This window comes from Rhipicephalus sanguineus, chromosome 4 (assembly GCF_013339695.2).
Source record: "Rhipicephalus sanguineus isolate Rsan-2018 chromosome 4, BIME_Rsan_1.4, whole genome shotgun sequence".
NCBI lineage: Eukaryota > Metazoa > Arthropoda > Arachnida > Ixodida > Ixodidae > Rhipicephalus > Rhipicephalus sanguineus.
The window spans coordinates 106744150-106761179 of NC_051179.1; the positions used below are offsets into that span (position 1 = coordinate 106744150).

At 48.7% G+C, this 17030-nt stretch overlaps 1 protein-coding gene across 1 annotated transcript; it reads right to left on the reverse strand.

The window, feature by feature from the left end:
• Window positions 1-248: 248 nt before the first annotated feature.
• On the reverse strand, window positions 249-4739 carry LOC119391482 (putative nuclease HARBI1). The gene is made up of 3 exons (XM_037659160.1): window positions 4650-4739; window positions 2879-3020; window positions 249-661 (listed from the first exon to the last, which is right to left on the reverse strand). Exons 1-3 carry the CDS (start codon window positions 4737-4739, stop codon window positions 249-251), a joined length of 645 nt encoding a protein of 214 aa, XP_037515088.1.
• Between the last annotated feature and the right edge of the window lie 12291 nt (window positions 4740-17030).

The following is a 17030-nucleotide window of genomic DNA, read 5'->3' on the forward strand; positions in this document are numbered from 1 at the left end:
TCCGCAGCCCTCCACTACAGCATCCCTCATATTAATATCATGGTTTTAGAGTGTTAAACCTAAGCTATTATTATTACCAATGAACTAAAACGAATGTTTCATCAGAATACAAATCCTGTAAGAACATAAGTGTATGTGATAGCCTTATGATCGAACACAGTGCAAGTGGCTACTTTGCCATGAGAAGAAAAAAAAAAACACTGCTTATTTCTCATTTCTGTGCACATCTCACAGGGATGCAACACCCATCATGTGCTGTCCTGGGAAGCAGTAAAACACCGCAGAAGGTGATCCCGCCTTTGCGCACCCGCCTGGTACATGCCAACTGCTGCCACATCGTCGTCACCATCGTTGTAAAGGTCTGGATCTTCACGTTCCTCAGTTCCAGGGATGTCGTCTGGCTCTGGCAGGTGCTGCCGGACACAAAGGTTGTAAAGCACTACGCAAGCCGCAACGATCTTCGACGTGAAGAGTGGGCCATAGTACAGTGCCCTGTACCTTTGCAGGCACCGAAAGCGGGCCTTGAGTACTCGAAAGCACCGTTCCACGACACACCGCAGAGAGGAGTGGGCGCGATTGAATTGGGCCGCAGGGGATCCCGCTTGATGTGCTCCGGGGATGGGGTTGAGCAGCCAAGGCTGCAGTGGGTATTTACTGTCACCTGCGCAAAAAAGCGTTCCAATTAGCATAATATAAACAGGAATATGAATATTTAACATTATTTTCTTACTTGTATGTATTAACTCATTTGGGGGTTCCGTGTGAGTGAAATGAACTGCTTCCCTTTTCTTCTGCAGCTGAACATATTGACAGAATTGCTTGCCTGGTTAGGTTAGCTAATTGCAGTTTTCGAAAGGCTCGAGCGAAAACAAAAAAAAGCGTTTATTTTCGGACGGTTTGGCATCGACTAGACTCCTTTGTAAGGACGAATGACAACGAAGATGCTGAAGTGCAACCTTTAACTTTCTTCGCAGACCGGGTGGGACGAGCGGCAGAAGGTGTGTCTGGCGGTGAGGATGTTGCGCTTGCCTTTGCTTACATGGAGCTGATGCGGGGGGACACAAACGGGCAGTACACTGAACGATTGACTTTATTCGGTTTTGTTGTGCTAGATCTATAAATGAGGGTGATCTTGCCGGCTAGTTGGTTTAGCATAATCAATTGACCAGGGAAACCATCGAGGCGCATAATATTTCCCTGTTAAAAAAAATTGTGTTACCACACCATCGATTTTATCATCTGACAAAGACATTTCATATCTCTTGGCTAACTTGGCATGATTGTACCGCTTACGCCATGCACACGCAGCATCATGTGATGATCATCATCCCATTACCAATTTTGTTTCTATGTATTTTTTCTTGGTTTCTCTGTATTTTGTTTGTGGCGAGGTGTTCCTACGTATGTATTTATGTACGTTTTTTCACCAGAATAAATTTCAGTTGATAGCCAGAGCTTAGTGTGGTGTGTTGCTCGTTCCTTGCTTCGTCCTCGTGTTCACCGCGCTGTTTCCTCTTTCAAAATATTAATGTGGGATGAAAGCACTTTTCTTTAGTAACAGCTCAAATCAAGCCGTACATATTTATTTCTACGTGGCGCCTGGTTGTGTGTGCTTATTTGTATTTCTTTTTTTTTCATGCCAGTTGTCATTTCTGCGAACAATCTGTTTTCCATGAATGTAAGCTCCATCTCATGTATTCTCTTTGATTAACCTAGCCTCAAAGTGTAGCATATCATTTACATTGATTTTTTAACCAATTTACAATAAAGGATCATACTACGTCTCCATAGAATTTTCTTCTGCCTTCCTGTTGCAGTAACAGTCTTTCCCATGCCCACACAGAAACACGTTGCTATTAAACACCGACAGTGAGTTAAAGTATTGTGTGCTTGGGCCTCAGCATTACAGGAGCAGTGTGACTTGTATTGTCAAATGTGCACCTCATTTAGGGGAACTTTGGTGCCACTAAAGATAATTTACAACCAGAGTGCCCTTCTAGTACTGACATACGGAGAACAACAAAGGAACCCGAGAAGTTAGGAGCCACGCAGCCCGTGATGGAATGGAAAGTGACAGACAACATTATGACAAAGGAAGACAGCAGAATGAATCAGACAACAAAGAGAGGTTGGTGATCTTAAGTGAGTGGGAAGGAGAGGTGAACTTGGGTGAGTTTTTAATGCATTTGGCAGATAACCGCTCATCTGTGAGAGCGGCGAAATGGGTACTGAGATATTAGAAATGTAGCCGAGGATAACAGAGCATTACACTGGGAAACAAATCAAGAAATATGCAGGCATAAAGTGGAAAACAGCTGGTGCAGATATATTATTTCGAAAGGCCATCGTCACGTAGTGGACACAAAATGCGCTGATGACAACGATGCTAGCCAAATAGCTAGCATTGCTGGTTCTTATTTTAAATTGTCATGCACCACCTTGGTCATCGCTTAGGCATGTTGAAATCTGTTCTTTCCTATAAGTATGAGCAAAAACTTTAGTACATTTTTCGTTGCATGAACAGTTGCTTCAACTTGCTTTGAAGAGATCAATCTTTCGATGCCTTGGTACAAACCGTAACCATTTTTGTCATTCCCTGAACTTCTCACGAATCAAAGTATGTTCCCAGCGCTGTTGATGAGCATGAGGACAGCAAAAGCTTCTGCACAACCATATGCGACATCACTCTAGGTTTCACTCGGCTTTTCGCAATTATGTCTTGTCACAATAATTTTTTTTTCATTTTCTTTAACCAGTGCCTCTCCGTAACACCCTTCTCAGATAAAATACAAGAGGCAGCTACAAAATTAATCAAATAACCATGACTGATGTATTTGCTACACTAACACACCACACAAGCAGTACTCAACTTGGATACCAAGCAGGAATTCGCCACCCTGGCCACGGCTGCCAGCGCTGAACTCCCGGCTCAAGGTGGATGCCCTCCACACAAAAGCGTCATGCACCAAGCCTGGGTATGTGGGCTCCAGGGCAGTGATGCGAAGGGTTGCGTCACACACCTGCAGAGTTTTAACGCGATAGCGTTAGAGAGCTCGTGTCGCAGAAATTCCGGTGTCGGCGTCGGGCGACGGTGACGGTTCGTTGGTTGTGAGCGAAAAATCATCTGTGACCGAAAAATCGAGAAAGAAGCAAATAAAATAAACAATAAAAATCTTCGGTCCCATTGAGGATCAAACCCGGGCCGTTCGCGCGGCAAGCAGGTGTCCTACCACAAAGCCACAATGTTACTTGCCACTGCTTCGGAAAAAAACACTACATAAATGCCATGTAGTGGAAGGAGTCTCCTTAACGCATTTAATGTTGCATGGCAGAATCGCACAATCGCGCAAGGCGATGCTTAACTGCATCAACTGTTTCAGTGCGATTTTCGTGTGTGAAAAACTTTGAAGTACACAGGCATGTGAACACAAACTTCACATCTTTTGCACTCACATCGGCTCTCGGACTTCTTGCCGTGTGCCTTGCAAACTAAGCACAGCCATGAGGGATGCTTCTTTATTTTGTTCGGCAGGTGTCACGACGAAAATTAGCCCATTCGGCGATTTCTAGGCGCATTGGCGAGGCCATCAAACTACGTTCATGCTAAAGACACACACACACACACACACACAAAATTACAAACAGCTCCAAAATGGACAACTATGTCCATCTAGCGGAAAACATATCAAACAAAGAGCAAACATTATAGCCTCTGAGATGGCAAACGCGCCGTGCGCCCGCCAACTCGGAGGCCATGCGACTACAGCAGAGACCTTGCTAATCGATGAGTGCCGGCGGGACATTCATTGTCAAGTAGTCGCTCTCATGTCAGGGTTGTCTTGGCGACGCCGACGCTTGGCCTCCGCTTCTCGAGCTCGATGTTCTGCGTCATTTTGGCGTCGTTGACGCCTGTGATCGACATCACGACGACGACACTTCATTTCAGCTTCCCTGGCTCTCAGCAAAGCATCTTCATGGCGTTGTTGGTGTCTGACCTCCGCTTTCCTGGCCTGACCACGTCGCGCGCGCGTGTCTGCGCGCGTGCGTGTGTGTGTAAGAACACACATTAGTAAGTGTGCACTTAGTGGTTGAAGTGCGCACTAGGGGCCGGATTTCGCTATCGTGTTCAACTCTTAAAGGCGAAGCTTAAGGATCCCCCAATTTTTGTGTGGGTTGGAAGGAAGCCAGCAACAGCAATACAACCAGCTACATGCAGTACAACTGTAACTCTGTGATTCAACACCCGTATTTGTCTCATGGTGATTGCCAAGCGCCGTTTTGATCGCCTTACGTTTTATTATGGCTGTCGCCGCATCTCTGCATATTAATGTCTATGAAATTGTGGTGCAGTCACTACATATGTGATGTTCATTCCTGCATTTTGTTTTCTTCAATACAAGAGAGTTACTACGATCAGATATTAAGCTCGATGTACCTCCCTTTAATCGTGTCATCACCCTTGACGAAACTAAATAGCGGCGGAAACTTCGTTTATCGCGACTGCTGCGTTGTTTTCAATCGCTGCAGTTCGAGCCGCGCAAGATGCCTTTAAAAATGGAGAAATTGCCAAAATTAGTCTTTAACATTCCTTTTTTCAGCAATCGATTAACAGCATGCACAAGAATGCATAACATTCAATTTGTCCTCACCACCATGGCGTTGAAGGCGTAATAACCCTTGCGGCAAAAGTACGCAGCTTTGTTGTTGTCGTCCCTGTCGTACGGCGCCCGAATACACATGAATGTGCCGTCGACCGCCCCGATTCAGCCTGCGAACCTTGCGTCCATGTTGACAAAGCCTTCTTTCGCCGCGGCCAGTTCCTGGGCGCTGGCGGGGAAGGCGATCCACTCATCAACGAGGCGCTCGACAATCGCTTCGACGACAGCGTGAATCGTGTGACTTACACTTGACTGGCTCGTCGCCAATTCCTCGTCGCTTGCGGTCGTGCCCTGGTAGCTGCCCGTAGCAAAGAAACGAAGGGCGCAAAGCACTTGCTGCTCGACGGTCGCGGCGGTTCGCGTGCCAGTACGCCGCCTCTCCAGATCCTGGCGAAGCTCTTCGCACAGCCATCGCGCCATGCCCTTCGTCAAGCGGTACCGCAGGCGGAACATCTCCTTGGGCATCGAGAAAGCAACCCGGTGTTCGCGCAATTCTCTTTCTGTCTGCAGCTGCAGCCACTGCACGATGAACGACAGCGCCATTTTTTCTTCCAGCTTTCTCTTGCGGCGAGAACCACAACTGCCACAACTTCGAACAAGTCAAATTCAGTAACAAGCTTTCACTTTTACAAGCAAACTTTACATACACTACTTTGTGATATTAACCGAAACATGCTAGCAAAGTAATTTACGGAATGACATCCACTCGTACGCATTGGAGGCGACACATTGTACGAGCAACTCAATTTACAACAATATGGCGGCCAATTTTGGGTACTTCATCGTTCTCACATTTTAAGCAGCAAATTTGGCAGGATGCAACGTCACGCAACCTCATATTGACGCTACAAAGAGTGAGGTCCTGTGACGCAATGGGCACCATCAGTGCAATGTCTAATCGTGTTGCAGACAAGGTGGCTCTTCGTCAAGCGAGCAGTAGTTTCGATAAACCGCAAATTGACCGTACGCATAACTTAGTACCATATTTCGGTTTCATTCTTCCATCCAAACCTTTATTTCTACGTGATAGAGTACGGCGGAGCCTTAGTTCGGAAAAAATTAACTATCTTTTATCACGTTACGTCATCGCAGATTCCTGTGTCGTAACGCTATTGCAGCGTCACAACGCGAACGACCTCGCGTGACCAATCAAATCAGCAACATGGCGGAATTCGACAATGTCCAGAATGTCCCCTGATAGACCCAAATGTTGTGTTTGCAGTGGGCTCAGTGATGCTACCGAGGACTTCTGATTTGGAGCAATTTTTGGAGCAGCAAAATTTCCGTTTTGGAGCACTTTGGAGCAGCAAAATTTTCATCTTGGAGCACTTTGGAGCAGATAATTTTGCATCTGGGAGCACTCTGGAGCAGCAAATTTTACATCCTGGAGTGCACTACAGAAGCATATTGCAATAAATTCAAGCACCGGAATATTACTATGGGGCTCTTATGAAGGCTAGAAATATTTCGATTCATTGCAAACCTCATGGAAAAAATCATCTCAGGAGAACACCATACTTCACTCACTAATGAAAAAATAAGGGCTCATGCAGTTGAGTGCTCTGAATTAACCTCTTCGGCGATTATTTTCGACACTAGCAAATAAGCAGAATACCAGATCAATAAAATTGCACTTCAAGAAATAACACTCTAAATACATATATGTGGTTATCAGCAGACATTGTAGGCAAACGCCGTGACGTACAGCAGTGCCTCAATGCCAAAGAGCCACACTGTCCCTAATGCATTTCCCTAAAAAAACTCCAAGGCGAAAGCCAGGTTCTTTTTCTGCTCGATCGACGGGTTGATCCTCCCCCTCCTTCTCTGCAAGCTTTCTGCACCTCACCTGGTTTTGCGCTAGCTCCATGATCGGCGCACCGATTACGGAAGCAGTGTAAAGCGGCGATGTCGTGATGGCGTCATCACGTGACATCACGATATATGACGCCATTATGACGTCACAAGTTTTGACGCTCTATGACGTCGTGATGGCGTCATCACATGATTATTTTTTGCATCGATCGATTGACGCCGCCGACGGTCAACTTTCGTGTTTGATAAAGCATCTGATGCTTTCGCATTAACATTGCGTATTGAACGTTAACAACCTGGCCTTACATACCAAACTGTCCTCCACCATGTCACCTCCTTGCCATGCGCGAAACAGCTTCGCTTATCATCCACTTCACTTAGTGAAATGGCTCAACTTTTTTAAAATGTTTATTGTGATAACAATTATATGGACGCTCTCCGCGGATTTTTGTCGTCGCCATTGCCGTAATTTTCTGTATAAAGACCAAATTAATAACATCACCGCGCGCATTCTAGCCGCGGGTAAAAGCTCGCGAGCGCTGGCGACGAACGCGGCTGAAGCGGAGATTAAGCTAGCCGGCCGTCTGTCTCCGTCGCACGGACAGCGCATGAGATAACATCTTCCCGCGTGCGGGCCTGCCGTCGATTGCTCATCAAACAGAGAGGAAACGCCCCGCCCGTCTTTCGTAAGGAGCATGAAAGGACGCCAGAGGAGCGCGCGGGGAGGGGGGGGGGGGACCGCATCGTTCAACGGGCGCAGTCGCTTGCGTGCGCGCCATCTCGAGGCACCAGGAGAGGGCTCGTAAACTTGCTGTGCTCTCAACGCTTACTTCGTGTTTAGAGAACTCAGAGCAAGAAAACGCTTCGGTTCCTGGAGCGGCCATATTCCCTTAAACTAGTGTTTTGTTGAGTTACGCGAGATCGAATCCAAGAGAGTTAGCTGCTAGCCTTAGTTCGTTTAACAATACAATTTGTTGGTATCGCATTCATTGTTTCGCCCTTAAGCGAAACTGAGTTTTTTACCCGTCAGCTATAGACCCCCGAAAGCGAGGGGCGGACGTGTAACATGGGGTAGCCGCTTCACTGTGGGCCGTCAGTGACGGGCCCGCTACTGATAGCTGCGTATTTGCGGCTTCTCCGACCAGGATATATGCTTTTATTAATGAGATGACATTTTTAAGAAGCAAGCAATAAATTCGAATTGGAACCCTAGCACGTGAGCTCGAAAGGGCAGGGCCTTTTAGGGGGTATTCACCGCAGAGTGATTAAACTCGGACGTGCTCGTATAAGCAATTACGAAAAAGCTCTTCCTAATGAAGATCCATGGATAAAGTATATCCTAGGAAAAGTGTGAACGTGTTTCCACCGTTCGCGTGCTCTTCCATAAACAAACAAGGAAAATTCGATATTGTTCCATATATATACTGCTAGCGATCCCAGATTTCATTCCGCGATGTCCGGAAACAGAAGTGACAGACATTTTAGCACCACACATGTAGTTATTACTGAACATTGCTTTCCTTACGTGCCGTGCGACGCTTGAAACGAGCTATCAGCAGCGTTTCTAGAACAGACGACGTCCGCCAATGAATCGCCGTCGCACTTTCTCGCTACCGAGAGGCCTAGACGTCACGAGCCTCTGAGCACGTTTTGCTGTCGAGCCGACTTGCAGAACAGAAGCTGCGTCGGCACCGTGCTTGGCATCGTGGCTTATGCGGGACGCACGCGCGAGCGCTATTTATTCAGCGGAATAATTCTTGGTCCATGGTTGCGACTTTGGCAGCCCAAGATCAAGCTGCATATGTTCTGACGCGCCGGCCGTGCGATTTCCGGTGATAGACGCCCCCAAACCTCAGACTTTGGCGCAGTTTGGCGCAATTTTCGTCGATATTATCAGGATGGCGCAGTAAATACAATTTGGCGCACTTTGGCGCAGTTGGCGCAGGAGTGGAATCACTGAGTGGGCTGCTACCAAGGAAAGGGCAAACCACAATCTGCATGTATCTACTTGTCACATTTTGTAGAAGAACTCAACGCAGTCATTCGCACAGGCATCATTTCTGGCAGCCATAATTTTCCCGTTTCTTTAAAGGGATTTATTTGTGATGCGCCAGCAAGGGCATTTATTTTAGGAAATACCATGGTGGTTACCACGGCTGCAGTAAATGCCAGCAGAAAGGATACTACTGCATAAGCAAAGTAGTTTTATTGCGATAGCAATTATATGGACACTCTCGGGTGATTTTTGCCGTCGCCGTCAGTAAAGGTTCCCTTCCTCCCGTGAGGTTTACGGACAAGGATCCTGGTGATGTAGCTCGGCGGGGGTGAAATATTTGACAGGAGGCGTAGCACAATTACTAACAAACTGTATTAGAATCGTACAGGGCTATTGCAGTTACAAATGGGAAAACTAATTTCCACTTGACAGAGGGTGTGATGAGCAGGCCCTCACTCTTCTACACTTCGTTTGGTGTTAGAGCTCAGGGCACTGCGAGGAAATGCGCCAGTAAAGAGCCTCGCCATCCTACCATAGCGTGGTTACAGCCCAGACTGCCTCTCCGCGCTCCGTGGTGCGGTGTTTAGAATCGAAAAACAAAAATGGGGGAAGGAGAGAACAGTATGGCCCGGCATGGATGGCGCTGAGCCCCTCCTCGCTGCTTACGCAGCTCCCCAACTGCCCCTACCCCCGCCCTCCGCCCGTGGCTCGTGTTCCAAGGCGAGTCTGCCAGATCGTGGCTCTCGCATTCCTGTAAACAACGGCAGGCTCTCACGCGCGCTGTTATTTAGAACGGCGGGGGGGGGGTGCAGCCGACTGTGCGATGTTATTATTGGGGCAAAGGAAGGCCTCAGTTACCGGAGACGAGTTCCGGGCGGTCGAGACGGCTTCCAGGAGAACGCCACTTCTCGTCCGCGCCAGCCATTCCCGGCACCAAGGCAATGACGCTCTGCGACATAACTCATGCCCGGCCCTACACGTTCCCCCTAAGAGGATAACTGAGCTTTGAGTCCGTTCAGTTAGTCTAAACATAAGAGGCCGGGATATGGCACAGGGAAAGCCTGCCTCCGTACAGCTGAATCGCAAGGCGTTTTTGTTGGCATCCAAGCCCAGTGTATACAGTCTCATGGCCAAACAAACAGACAAAGAGGTAAAGTACAATAAAAAAGAAAACATGCACAAAGGTAACATCGAGTCCAGAATACGAAACAGCATGCCAACAGTCTCAATGTGAACGGTGCTAGTTGTAGCGTGCTACCGCCGTAACGATGCAAGTCACTCGCGTGCAAGTTCGTGGAATTATTCAAATGTCAATTGCACAGGTACCACATGTTTGGCGATATGAGGAAAACAGCACGTAGTACAACGGCACCAGGGGGATACACCAGGAACGTGAGGCACGATAGAAGGTTCCTCTGACACCGTGCGTGGAGGCAACGCAACATCCGGCTTCGCCAGGCGGTTAGTTCGTGCACTCCTTTGCAGATGAGCGGGAACCTTCGCGTTCGCTGGTGCGGCCGTGGCTCAAGCCTTTTGGCGGCTGTCGCCCCATATTACATTGGGGACACGTGACAGTGCGCCTGCCCACGCTTTATTCAAACCTGCGTCCGCCAGCTGGGTGGCTCGATGTTTGGTTCGCTGGCTCGGGACCCCGTCGGTGCCTGCGCCGTTGTCGGCTTCTGTTGCCTCCCCATCTGGTGTGGGCATTTCGCCTGCGGTTTCTTCGTCCGGGCGAGTCTCGTTCACGCGCGCGTAACTCTCACCTGGCGCTTAACCTCTAACGTATGGTTCACTCGGTTTTGGTGTGGTTACCGAAGCGCCTTCCAGGTGTTTGTTTACGCCCACCGCGCCCCATGCCGGCTCCGCGTATTTTCTCATCTCTGCAAGCAGCTCCCAGTCTTCTTTAGAAATCAGATAGTCAGCGTCAGTAAGCTTGTCTGTTATTGCGCAAACGATCTGCACGACTTCGGGGGCACTCACGAATGCTGTACGCCTGAGGCTGAATGAGAGGGCCACCAGCTTTGCCTCGACGGTATCGCCGAAAGCCGAAACGAGCTTAATTTTGCCCGATGTTTCCTAACTGCGTCCGGCACGAGACTCTCTCTAACAATAGTGACCTCGCTTGCGGTATCAAGGATAGCGACTATGGGCTTGCCGGCACACTCTAGCTCGATCTCCTGCAGCTTAGACCTTCGTACGTCTCCAGACGACAACGGCGAGTTTAGGCGAGCTACGAAGGCTTTGCTTTCCTTGTCCTCTACGAGGCTATCGTCTGTTTCCAGCTCTACCACTTGCACCTTCTGTGCGCGTGCCCGTTTCTCTGGCTCGTGCGCGGCATTTTGTACTGTTCGGGGGCAATCTCTCGCTTGGTGATCTTCTCCTCGGCATACGTAACAGTTCTGCTTTTTGCCGCTACCGCTCCCTTGTCGTGACGGGACCCTGTCGTGCTGCGTAGCAGCCGTTTGTTGCCTTGTCGCCCTGCCCTTGCCTTTCGCCTGCTCGATATTTTGTAGAACGCGTGATATTTCAGCTGGCCTCAGCCAGCTCTCGCCCTAGCGTAGGCGTACGTACTCTAAACCTTCCGAACTTAAGCTAGCTTTTATACGGTCGGCGACAACTAGCTGTATGACCTCCTCTTTTGTTTTCGCCTCTCTTGAGTGCAGGTAATAGTCAAAATACGTCCCGACACGTACGTGAAGCAAACAGCGCCCATGTTTCATCTTTTCGTTTTGCGGCCGTCTCGAACCGATCGAGATACTCAGAAGGAGTAAGCTTGAGTTCATTGAGCACGGCCGCCTTAACCGCGTCGTAATCACTGCACTCGTCCTCGCTGAGTCCTCGAAGCAAGTACCTCACCCGCTCCGTAAGCGCTGGCATCACTAAGTGAACGCGGCTTTCCAATGGTACATTGTACGCACTGAACACTATTTCCACCTCATCAAACCATAGAGGTACGTCCGCATCGCACGGAAGCTTGAGGCCTTTGAGAACCTTGCTGCATTGAGCGATATGGTCTAGGCCTGAGCGCCCGCGTTCTTCCGAGCCTAAGCTCGAAGAAGTCCGCCTGCCATCCGCCATCTCCAACTCGGCGCGCCTAAGGGTAATGCGTTCCTGCGACTCGAGCTGCATAACTTGCAGATGGAGTTGCATCTTCTGCAATTCAAACTGCAGCTCTAGGCGTCGTATTGCCACTTCTGCCGGTTCTGGCGCTCCGGCACTTTGCTCAATATTGTCGCCTACGCCACCTTCCTCTGCCCCACCGCTCGCCATTACGCTCCTATTTTATACTTCCACCACTCTAGCACTTGAGCCACCGCCACCTCAACGAAGCGCAAGAAATCCCGCTCACCAGTGCCGTCGTCGATGCCTGCTGCGACCCGTCGAACTGTTGTTGTAGTGTTCACGAGAGACGTTTGCCGCAGGCGCCCTCGATGAACTGCTCCCGTTGGGCTCTACCGCGGCTCTTCTGGTCCCAGTTCTTGCGGGAATCTCGTGACCCGTCACTTGGTGGCTTGGTGATTTTCGCCCACAAGTGGTAGATGCCGAATCCTGTGTGGACTGCGCCAGTAAAGGTTCCCTTCCTCCCGTGAAGTGGACGGACAAGGATCCTGGTGATGTAGCTCGGCGGGGGTGAAACATTTGACAGGAGGCGTAGCACAATTACTAACAAACTGTATTAGAATTGTACAGGGCTATTGCAGTTACAAATAGGAAAACTAATTTCCACTTGACAGAGGGTGTAATGAGCAGGCCCTCACTCTTCTACACTTCGTTTGGTGTTAGAGCCCAGGGCACTGCGAGGAAATGCGCCAGTAAAGAGCCTCGCCATCCTACCATAGCGTGGTTACAGCCCAGACTGCCTCTCCGCGCTCCGTGGTGCGGTGTTTAGAATCGAAAAACAAAAATGGGGGAAGGAGAGAACAGTATGGCCCGGCATGGATGGCGCTGAGCCCCTCCTCGCTGCTTGCGCAGCTCCCCAACTGCCCCTACACCCGCCCTCCGCCCGTGTTCCAACGCGAGTCTGCCAGACCGTGGCTCTCACATTCCTGTAAACAGCGGCAGGTTCTCACGCGCGCTGTTATTTAGAAGGGCGGGGGGGGGGGGGGGCGCAGCCGACTGCGCGATTTATTAGTATTGGGGCAAAGGAAGGCCTCAGTTACCGGAGACGAGTTCCGGGCGGTCGAGACGGCTCCCAGGAGAACGCCACTTCTCGTCCGCGCCAGCCATTCCCGGCACCAAGGCAATGACGCTCTGCGACATAAATCATGCACGGCCCTACACCGTCTGTCGACGCCGTCATGTCCCGGATATGTATATGTATGTATGTATATATAAAAAAGGCACAAAGAAAAATAAAGCAAAAGAAAATTAATTCTGAAGTACCCGACCGCGGATTCGAACCAGCAAACCCTCGCTCCCCATCGCGCTGCGTTAAACAACTCAGCCACACGCCATGTATAAGCCAGCGAAACAACGGCGAGCTATTTACATGCACCATGTACCGCTGGTGGTAAGCAAATCTCAGAGGAGCGTGAGCGTGTTCTCTATCACGCAACGCTCCTAATTTTCTTTCAATTTGAAAACTGCGCTTCAGTCGCGCACGACAAAGTGGCCCTTTTCTGTACCCACTCGTGATGTGGAAGGACAAAAGAAAGAACGTGCTGGCACATATGCTCTGGGAGTGCAAGGCAACGCACACTAACCCCGATACTGCTTCGGCCAGGTGGGAGGCGGCTCTCCGCCGCTCCCTCCTGGCTGACCAACTCTGGGCCGTCCAGCAGGCCTGCGGAGCGGCCGGCAGGCTCGGCCTGAGAGTCCCGACGTGGGAGTCGCCCGCTGCGCGCTGACGCGCGCCTTGCAGGACCCAAATAAAGTTTTAGGGGCGAAGCTCCTTATAGCAGCGCCCGGTCGTCCCATCGTAGTGTGTAACCAGTCTTAACGCTAGTACCAGATCTTGGGTGCCGGTGGGAGATTTCTCCTGTGCGTTGTTGAACAATAAAAAATTCGCAGCGTGCGCGTTAACTAAAAGTAGACTTCTTCTGTCTCATTCCCCATTAGCAGCCATTGGCATGTTCCAGTAGGAGACGTTAGTAGAAGTAGAAGTTTTAAGTGTTAGCTAAAAGCCGACTTGTTCTGTCTCTCATTCCCCATTAGCAGCCATTGTTTACCTCCAAGGTAGTGCCTGGTGAGATTTCTCCTGCGCGTGATTAAACAATAAAAATTCACATCGTACATGTAAAATTAAAGTGAGCTGCAAGTCGCCATGACTCTCATCGACCCTTTAGTATAAACCGGCCCGATCTCACGTCGTTGATGATGTACTGGGCGTGAAGCTGCGCGACGCCGCCGCCAAGATCCTGCCGTACGAGAGCTTCGCCCCATTCATCATCATTCACCCCGTGGATATACTGTGGAAATTTTGTCAACCAACCAACCAACCAACCGGGAACACCTTGCATCAGACGCCCCCGTGTGGCTGGAGACGCAGGGAGTAGCTTCACGCGCCACAGTTTAAAAGAAAAAGAAATATCTAAGAGCGTCTGATTCTCCATTGTCGACACTTGCAGACGCAGCCCTCCTAAATTTCTTTCATTTCGAATACTGCCCTTGAGACGCGCACGACAATGTGGCCATTTTCTGTACCCACTCGGGACGTGGAAGGAAAAAAAAAGACAAAGAACACCGGGCGCACCTTGCATCAGACGCCCCCTGTGGTAGGAGACGCAGAGGGTCACTCCACGCGCCACAGTTTAAAAGAAGAAGAACTATCTAAGAGCGCCTTAATTCTAAATTTCCCCACTTATATTAACCGCCGGTTTCATGGCCAATCCCCCGTAGTGGGTAAGAGCCAAGAATTAATGGTCAAGCAAGCAAGCAAGAAAGCAAGCAAGCAAGCGTCTGATTCTCCATTGTCGACACTTGCAGCGTGTTGCTCAAGCACATGGTCGTAACAACTGTGACAGTTGTTAGTTCACACTTGCCCTGTGTATGCCTGTGCGTTCTTTTCGGGCGTCCTTCTTTGTGCTTCAGCGGCACGCTGCAAGTATCGAGCTGCTTCTGGTTCTTCGTGTGAGATTTTGATTTCTTGCTATTGCATTCATTGCTTCGCCCTTGCGGCAAAACTGACTTTTTTCTTGAGACAGACGCGCAAGAGCGCACCGACGAGGACTTCGCTGCAAGGAGATACCCAGAGCACCATGTTAGTGACACAGCTTTATCTACCCTGCCCATAGATTTGGTATCCCAAGTTTCTTATGAGAATATTAATAGAACTCTGGAAGTTAATACAACTCTGGAAAGGAGACTGTCGATCCAAGTTCAAACTACGACTGGACCAGATTTCGAGCTTGTCAACAGATCTGTTGACTGTAGCCAGCCTGTACGTATGTGAGGAATTCGCTCGCAGACCTCAACCACTTCACGACCTGGGCGCGTGGAAAGCCACCGAGTACCACCAGTTTCTGTTGTACACCGGTCCGGTACTGCTAGTATTTGGACACGAAGAGGTATGGGAACTTATTGGTTTTACATACAGCCATAACAATCTTGGCGCACAAGCAGCTGTGCGTTAGCATGAATGAGTATGCGCACAAGTTGCTAGTATTTTTTATTACTGTCTTCACCGATCTTTATGGACAAGAACACGTCACCTACAATGTACATGGCCTTGTTCACCTCGCGAAGGATGTGCGTCTCTTCGGGCCTTTGAACAACTTCAGAGCCTTTCGTGCTGAAAACTTCATGGGCCAAATCAGAAGGCTCATCCGGCTAGGAAAGCACCAGCTCCAGCAACTTCACAGGCGGGTGCATAAGAAGATTGCAGCCAAGAGTATGAGCCAGTCGGGCGAGATCACCCATGAAACTGACATCAGACTGATCAGTCACCCACACAAAGGCGTACCGCTCCCACGTGACTGCGCAGGCACGCAGTACTCAGTTGCGCAAATTGAAGGCGGTGTCCTGAAGACGCGCGTCGCTGACTCTTGTGTTCTCGTGGACGGAACAGTAATTCTAGCAGAAACTTTTGTCCTTGCTTTGGATGGCCGCACATGCATGGTGACCGGCCACGCTTATACTAAAAAAGTGGATTTCACCAAATACCCAGCCCCTTCTAGCGTTCTTGGTATCTCCAAAGTTTCATCACTGGAGCCAGAAAGAAGCTCTTGGAAGCTAAGCCACATTGCAAGCAAATGCTTCAGGATACCAGCAGGACATGGCGAATTCTCTGTGTTTCCTTTAATTCACAGCAACATTATGTAAAATATACTGTACCTGCTGCTACACTACCTGAATTGTCACAATGTGTCTCATTCAACCAGAGCCAGGAGTTCCTTAAATTGAGAAGGGAAGTTTAAAAATTTGTGTGTGCTTCTTGCGAGAAAAACCACATGATAATAATAATATCCCAGGTTTTACGCGCCAGAACCACGATGTGATTATAAAGTACGCAATTATAAAGTACGCAATTATAGTTATATATATATATTACGTTGCAAATATGCGCAGTTTTCGTCTTAGATAAATAAAACGCAACATCTGAGAACCATGGCTATTTTTCTACCAACGATTTGAGTTAGGTGTTACAATTCCGCTAAAATTTTAGATTTCAAAGGACCGAAAGAAATTATTTTCCTTCTCAATTTCACGAACTACCCGCTTTTACAAAATAAGCGTCGTACGTCATCATTTTGGTAAATTGAGTTTCAACTGTATTGAATTCCTTCTGTATATATATTTCTGATATACATTCGAGATTAGTTTTCTTAAAGTAGTACTGATAGCAAAGATTTACTTACGCAAATATTTTAAACCTTGTTTTTGTTTTCCGTAATAAGTAGCTATACGATCAACTTGTCACGCCTGGAAAACCTCGTGTGCTTGAGCGCACGACCATTAATTATTTGAAGACGTTTTTATAGTACCGAGACGAAGTTTTGGTTTCAGAGGCGCCGAGAAAGGCAGGACCTATAATGATTATCATGTAAACATAGCTGGCTACGTGAGCACACAAAACCGCACGCACATGCATGAGCACCGCGATGACAACTATTTTCAGAAAAGGCTCCCTGCGAATATCTTAATAATAATAATAATAATAATAATAATAATAATAATAATAATAATAATAATAATAATAATAATAATATCTGAAGTTTTACGTCCCAAAACCACGATATATGAGAGACGCCGTTGCGGAAGGCTCCGGAAATTTTGACCATCTGGTGTTCTTTAACGTGCGCTGCCATGTGCTATAATATTCTATTACGCGGTGTTGTATTAGGTATGCATGACCCTCCAAAAACGCACCGCCGAGGCAATTGGGCATCAGCCTTTGTGCTCCCCTGCACGTCCAAAAGGAGGCGCTCGCTCTTTCTGCTGAAAAGTTCTGTTAGAACTTAGGAGGGAATACTGACCTGCACTAGAAACAGGGAGGTGTACAGGTGGGGTGGTTTCCAAGGAGACAGAATTCACTTCGATAAGAGGCTTGGTCATGAGGTGGGCTGGCGACTGGCAGGACGCGCAGTAGCTTTTTTGGGGGGCACACGGCCCCTTCAGAGTCCGGG

What these genes read in the sequence shown, in the direction of transcription:
- LOC119391482 (XM_037659160.1), bottom strand. Translation starts at nt 4,739, where the DNA reads ATGTGTATTCGGGCGCCGTACGACAGGGACGACAACAACAAAGCTGCG. An exon ending in ACGCCTTCAACGCCATGGTG is followed by an intron (nt 3,021 to 4,649) that starts GTGAGGACAAAT and finishes AAAACTCTGCAG; the next exon opens with GTGTGTGACGCAACCCTTCG. An exon ending in GGGTGGCGAATTCCTGCTTG is followed by an intron (nt 662 to 2,878) that starts GTATCCAAGTTG and finishes TTTTTTGCGCAG; the next exon opens with GTGACAGTAAATACCCACTG.